This window comes from Stegastes partitus, unplaced genomic scaffold (assembly GCF_000690725.1).
Source record: "Stegastes partitus isolate 25-593 unplaced genomic scaffold, Stegastes_partitus-1.0.2 Scaffold2245, whole genome shotgun sequence".
NCBI classification, from domain to species: domain Eukaryota; kingdom Metazoa; phylum Chordata; class Actinopteri; family Pomacentridae; genus Stegastes; species Stegastes partitus.
In genome coordinates, this window is record NW_007579976.1 from 1 (window position 1) to 7,271 (window position 7,271).

Below are 7,271 nucleotides of genomic sequence, written 5' to 3' on the forward strand. Positions count from 1 at the left end.
TCAATAAACTGTCACAATTTTAAGCTTAGATTTTGCTTATTTTGCATAAAAATTGTACAACACAGACGTGTAGTTCAGGGACGATCAGAAAGTCTGAATATTCCTTCTGTTTTACATTTTATAGTCTCGATAAATGATGTAATTTTAGAGGGTTAAACAGCCAAATCTCTGATGATCCTCAGCTGTCTTTGGCTCTTGTTAGTGACATTTCAACAGAATTGATTTCATATTTCTTCTCTTCGCTCTCAAATTACAGCTCCACTCTATATTGCTTCAATGATCTCCTCACAGTTTATGGTCCAGATGTATGGATTCTGCTGACTCTTACTTGCTAAACATTCATTGCTTTGTGAAGCTTCGTTTAGTTGATATGCTGAAGCAGCAGAGAATGTGCACTTCTCATACAAGATAAGTTACCACGAGTCTGTTACTGTCTTCACCACAAACCAAACTCTTCCTGCGTCTGCACCTTTCCCCTCTCACAGGTGGAGAATGAGGCATCAGGGGAGGACTGTCGGCTGGGCAGGAGGGAGGGACGTCCTTTTTCTGGGGTCACAGCCTGTGTGGACTTCTGTGCTCACGCTCACAAGGACACTAGCAACATGAACAATGGCAGCACCGTGGTAAGCAGTCTGAAAGTGTGACACCATGCACTTGACTTTCATATTCAAAGGTCGATGGTTCTAGTTTTGAATCAGTGTTTCCTGTATTGATCAGATACTGTTTGGTTGAACCATTTTCCACTTGTCTCGTTTCTTTTTTTTCTTTTTTAAGGTTTGCACTTTAACCAAGGAAGATAACCGTGCAGTGCGTAACATACCAGAAGATGAGCAGCTCCACGTGCTGCCACTTTACAAGATCTCCGACAGAGATGAGTTTGGTCAGGTTGAGGGCCAGTGGGCCAAGATCCAAAGTGGTGCACTGCAAGTTCTGTCTGCCTTTCCCCGAGAGGTGATTGAACATGAAATTAGCTTTTGTTATTCAATAGTATGCTGCTGCAAAAAGGTAAAACTATTTTATTAACATGTATCACGTTTTACATCATTGATTTTGTTGTGTATCAGGTTCGTCTGCTGGCTGAACCGGTGAAATCAGCCCGTAAGATTAGGCAAGAAGCTCGTCAGAAGGCTCAAGCAGAACGGATGGAGAAGAAGCTCGGCCTGACTCCTCTCACTCCAGGGAAAGTAAAAGTTGAAACCCCCAACAAAGGTATTACATCAAAGTTTATGGTTTTTCAAAGTTTTATAAATTAGCCGTGTTTCCATATCGGATTTTTTGAAATGTCAAAAGAAAAAAACTTTTCTGAAAAGAAAATGTAAATTAGGCTCGTGTCCATTAATGCTTTGGAACTAATAAACTCAGCTGTGTAATGTAATCAGAAGGTGGTGGTGTACGCTACATTATGCATGACTGTAATAAACAGTAGAAGAAGCAAGAAGCAAAACCAGAGGCCTGTACCACGAAGCAACGCACCCAGGGCATCTTTTTGTTAACTGACTTCGCTAGACCTAACAACCACTTTCAACTCAGTAAGTCAACCCAGGATTCCTGAATCTAGCAATGATCACATTCACATGAAAGGTGTGGAATTGGCACTAGATGACCAATCACAAGCATGGATAGGTGTAGAATCGTGTTGTTTTTATAGGAAGAACAAACTCTACACCTAAACCAAAATGAGGAGAATAAAAATGCTAATAGACACATGGCTACATCAGCCAAAGTAGGAAAAAAAGTTGAATGCAGAATGTGTAAAGTTAACAAGCTTCTCAATATCATTGCTACATTGTACATAAATTGCCTAGATGTAGCTTTAGAATTTAAGATTCTCTTTAATTATCATCGCTCCTCACAAAAACACAAATTAGACAAAGAATGACTTACCACATTGCAAAAATAAACATATTTTTATAATGATGTGGAGGATAAATTTCATATTCTCACATTGAATTACATTCCTGTGACGTGTACGACAGTTTTAGCCTTATGCCACTGCTGTAACCTCTTGAACACTTTTGGGAGCAACTGAAGAACAAATATAAAAACACTATTCAAACTGGTAAGTAAGCTTACTGCACATCTTATAAGGTCAACAAGTAGGCTATAAGGTTTTAGTGTTTTAATCAGTTTCTGTTTTAGGATTATATCGCTTCACAAGGGAATTTAGAACAACAAAAGGCTCTTGAAATCACTTGCAGCTCAAACAACTCCTCTCACTATCTGTGCACTGAGCTCCATGAAATCTTGTACAAATGGTGAGACTTTTTTCCAAAAGCATTGTTCGGTCAGTAGCATAGATTTTAATACACATTATTCCGTTGTCTTGAACATTACCTGCTCCGGAGCAGGTTAGGTGTTCAGCATAAGTTACCGTGGTGATATACCACTGTCGTAGTTCTAAAAAACCCCAAGTTAAACCAGAAGTTACTCACTAACCTCAAATCCTGCTTCATAGTACAGGCCTCAGTTGTTTTCTAACCGCTAAGAAACCTTAAAAGAAGAACAAACAAATTAAACTTTGCCCATCTAAAAGAGAGAAAAAAGAGAAAAGGTGATTCCATTTTCCATTATTTTGATTAACTCTTTTTTCAAAAAGTGGAAAAAAATTACCTAAAGCAAACTTAAAAACTGTTTCGTGAAATTAAAAATGTTATTATTTATTTTATTTTGCCATTTCTATTAATTTTTTCTAATGTGATATTTCAAAATGTTATAGAAACACGGCTATTTGGGTCAAATTGTGTAATGCTGTTGGGGTGTCACCTCAGATTTTCACAACAAAAATATGTTTGTTTTCTGCTTTCGAAAAAGAGCCACAAGGCTACTACAGCGCTTACAGACTACCACCCAGACCTGCCAGTGTTGGAAGGTACCCACCTGAAAGGAATCAACCCAGCACTTACAGCCAGAGCACCAGCAACTACCCCACTCCAGGTGCAGGGGTCGCCCCACAGAGGGAGGTCATCTCGCCCAACCACCACGGCCTGCCGGGCCTCCAGTTTGGACAGAATGGCTCAGCTCTCACTTATAAGACAATGAGTGACACCATGAATGGTTATTCTCCAGCATCTGGTAACCAGAGCATTCTGTCAGAACATATACCTCCACACAACACCCTTAGAGACTACCCCAGTCCTTTTAAAACTGAGCCCAACGAGGTGCACTGCTCTCCTCTGCGCAGACTCTCCCCCAGTGCTCCTCCTCCCTCCTCTTTCTCCCCCAGACCTACCTCTGAGGGCCTCTTCAGCAGGCTCAACGGACTCCACAGGGCTGCAGAAGATGTCGCAGCAGAGGTCAGGGATCATGGCCTCCCTCCGGTCGCATCTCTCGCTCTTCCCCTACAAGCTCCCCCAATTGAACCGGAGGAAGTTAAGCAGGAAGAGGTGTGGTCGGACAGCGAGCACAACTTTCTGGACCACGAAATAGGCGGAGTCGCCGTGGCACCATCGCATGGCTCCATCCTAATCGAGTGCGCGCGGCGGGAGCTCCACGCCACCACCCCGATCCTCAGGCCCAACCGCAGCCACCCCACCCGCATCTCCCTGGTCTTCTACCAGCACAAGTCCCTGAATGAGCCAGGCCACGGAATGGCTATGTGGGACGCCAAAATGGCCAAGCGGGAACGGGATCGGGAGGAGGAGGCCGAGAGGTTAAGGATGGAGGGCAGCCTGGGGAAAAATGCTGGAGGGGCGGAGGGAGAGGAGGATGCAGGTGAGGACGCAGAAGAGACGAGGAGGAATATGAATGTCCCCACACGTCAGGCATGGACTCTCCCGAGGGATGGCGTCATCACCGTGTCCCCTTATGCTCTTACCCAAGTGACGGGCCCTTACAACCGCTGGACTTAGTCAGCATGTTTTACACCTAAACACACACGAACACACACACACACACACACCCACAGAAACTCCTACACCCTGTGCTTCTGCCTTACCTCAATCAACTTCAAACTGCTACTCTCATTTTTATGTCGTTTTCATTGTGCTTTTCTAATATCTGTTAACTTTGTCCTTCTTCGTCTCTGCCTTCGAAGTGATGGGGAAGACCAAAGTTTGTTGGCTTTTTAACTGTGAGTTTCGGTGTTGGTTTTTATTGTATAGAGATGGTGCTTTGAAGCATTTAAAGACGTTTTTAAACTGGTTTTATATACATGATAACGAACAAAAAAGATGTGATTATTTATTCTGATCATAACGATTTCTATTTAATTTCTGGTGTAAGCCTGTTTACTGCAAGATTTCTATGATAACCTGCATTATGTGTTGACGCTCAGAATTTATGTTGTACAGTAGGACTATACTTTTTTTTTTTTTTTTTTAATTTCAGCCAATAGTTCTCTTTTCATGAGATGAATCTGATTGGCTTTTACATTGGTGCCATTCTCACTGTAATCTTTGTTAACTCATTACATCACATAATGTAGAATACAAGACTAATATTGTGCGTATATTTACTACAGATTGTCACATGTAGCATTGTGCTTTTCCTTCTGCTGCCTCTGACTTCCGTTGGTGGTTGATGAAAGAACTGTACGTCTTTGGTTTCTTGTTTTGTTTTTTTTCTCTACATCTGGATGGTTTGTCTTTTATTCACAGATATGTATGGCATATTAAGAAGCACTTTTTTTTATTTTCCTAAACCTAACTTGAAAAAGGTCCCAGTCCATAGGCCTAAATATGTATGTACAGACAGAGATATATATGACAGTTTAACATGAACCCTGTTTTATTTTTACAGTATTTCTGCATTTGTTTGCTTTTCACTCATTTGATCGAAAACGGCATACATATCAAATGAAACTTAATGAGGAATCATGAAATGCTGCATTAGTGAAGTGCTTGTCATTAGTGGCACTTAACTTTTGTTCAGCTTCTGGAAAAGAAATTCAAAAGTCTTTCAGAGGGAACAAGTGTGATCATAGGAATTCAAAAACTTACTGTACATTTTAATGGTGCTAACGAAACCTCTGTTTGTTTTTTACAGAAACCACAAAGTGTCACATTATGTCAAACAGAATATTGCCAGCTTTGATGTCCATACTCTGGATTTGAATATAAAAAAAAAAAAAAACTGTGTTAGCCACTGCTGAATAGTCAAACTATTTCCTCTGCTGCCTCCTCCTCCTCTTTCCTCTTGTTGTAAAACCACTCAAACATCAGATCCCACTCAGACAATTGCCTAAGACGATTTCGGGTGCTCGACCCTCGTGAAGACTTTGTTTACAGAACTTTCTTACAGGGTCTGAATAAAGGGGTTGCTGTCAACTCCTGGTGAATCAGGATTTTTAGTCTGTTTTTTTGTTACCCATGAAAGAAAAGCTCTTCATTTTTAAGAACACATTAATAAAATTTTTAGCACAACCGGTAAAGACCTTTCACTGATATTCACACTAACGCTGATGGCATAAACATGTTTGCCTTTTTTTTTTTTTTTTTTTTTTTAAACACATTCTTTGACTTGCTTTTGGTGCTAATAGGACAAGATGTCAAGGTACACACATTGACTTAACCTGCTTATTTACTTACATAACAGTGATGGCATGGTGCTTTTTCAAACTCAGCACTCACTGATCTGTTGTAGGATTCAATGCAAAGGTAGTTTTTATCATTTCTCTGGAACGTTACTTACTTGACAACAGACTGAGATGCATTAGCTGCGATGTTTGTCGAGCGCGAGTACAGGAAAAAAAAAAGAAAAAAAACAGGCAAATTACTGTGCAGATGTCCATGTAGAGTTCAGATGTCTTCCACGGATAACCCAGCTCTCCAATAGTTCTCAAAAATCACAACATACATGCAAGAGAAATGAATGTAAACAATTTTTAAATCTGTTGATTTAGAAAGAATATTTTCAAACATCACATGACAAAATTACTGTTGTAAATGTTTCTTTCGATTTACTGTGGCTGACTTTTTCAGTCCACGTTGAACATGTTTGTATCAATAAGGAACTAACAAAGAGCACCAGCATTCAAAAAACTGAAAAAAAAACAAAAAAAAACTTTTATTAGTAGAAAATGTGTAAATATGTATGTGAACCACATTGTTTTTACTGTATTGTTAATGGTGTTTAGACAATGGGTGATCTTGCTTATTTTGAAACTGAATTACTGTATGTTGCTGCAAATATATCCAGTTTAGACTTGAGAAGAGACTAAATTTAGCATTCCTTTTATGGATGGCTGATCTCTTTCGGGATTGTGAAATAAAGTCATATTTATATTTTGGACCTGATCATGATTTCCTCCTTTTTTTTCTCTCTCTTTCTGAGTTTCCCACAGTTGCTGTATGACTGTATGACTCACTGCTGAGGAATTCCAGTTTAGAAATCGAGACTTTAACCTTTAATATCTGGGAGTAAAACACTTGTTTTAGCACAATTTGTCTCCTGAGCTGACAGTATGTTGTTTTTTTCTGGCAAATCACATTAAGCATGTAAAAAGAAAAGCAATTCCTCAGTGAGATCTAACTTAATGCCTTCAATAAATGCAAGAATGTTGTAGGAGTTTGCTCAAATCCAAAAATAACATGAATCAGTATACCACAACATTAGTTTTAAGATGTGAATAAACCTGCTGAGATCCACTGTTAATACTTTGCTGCTGAATCAGAAAAGTTGTTTACAGGACCGCACTGCAGCTGCTGTTTTGTTTTTTAACCTTACAGCAATTCAGTGTATTTTGTCCATAATTTTTAAATGTAATCAAGCTCCAGTCATTCAGCTCATGTTTTTTTGTTTGAAAATATTCATCTTCTAGACTGGTGACCTGTCCAGGGTGTCCCCTGCCTTCGCCCTAAGTCAGCTGGGATAGGCTCCAGCCCCCCCACCACCCTAATGAGGATTAAGCAGTGCATAGATGATGGATGGATGGATCTTCGGTAGCCTGAAGCAGACTCGAGTATCACTATAGCAATAAAAACAGAGAAGGCAGTCTGCAGGGCTAGAAGTACTCAGTTACTACGGCGTAAAACTCAACCATCAAAATTAAGTACCACAAGTATTTATTATACATAAAGGACCATTTTTGAATAATGATATTATTGATTTAAGTTGTCTATACTTTTTGTGTGCATATACATGTAATGTTGTAGACAGTAAAGGTGAAGCTCATTTTACACACTTAATACTCACGGCTGGGTACCTTGTGAATTCAATTCTGTAGATCCAGAAAGTCTTACATTGTTCTATAGATCATAATAATTTAGTGGTTGATTTTTAAGTACCTCTTAAGTAACTGGTTAACACATATATGTATTGGAATACAAAGTACA

At 39.5% G+C, this 7,271-nt stretch overlaps 1 protein-coding gene across 1 annotated transcript; it reads left to right on the forward strand.

Moving 5' to 3' along the window:
• The first annotated feature begins 463 nt into the window (after positions 1-463).
• On the forward strand, positions 464-6,233 carry LOC103374425 (methylcytosine dioxygenase TET3-like). Its single transcript, XM_008304512.1, has 4 exons — positions 464-623; positions 775-951; positions 1,065-1,209; positions 2,812-6,233. Exons 1-4 carry the CDS (start codon positions 603-605, stop codon positions 3,846-3,848), a joined length of 1,380 nt encoding a protein of 459 aa, XP_008302734.1. The 5' UTR covers positions 464-602; the 3' UTR covers positions 3,849-6,233.
• The last annotated feature ends 1,038 nt before the right edge of the window (positions 6,234-7,271 follow it).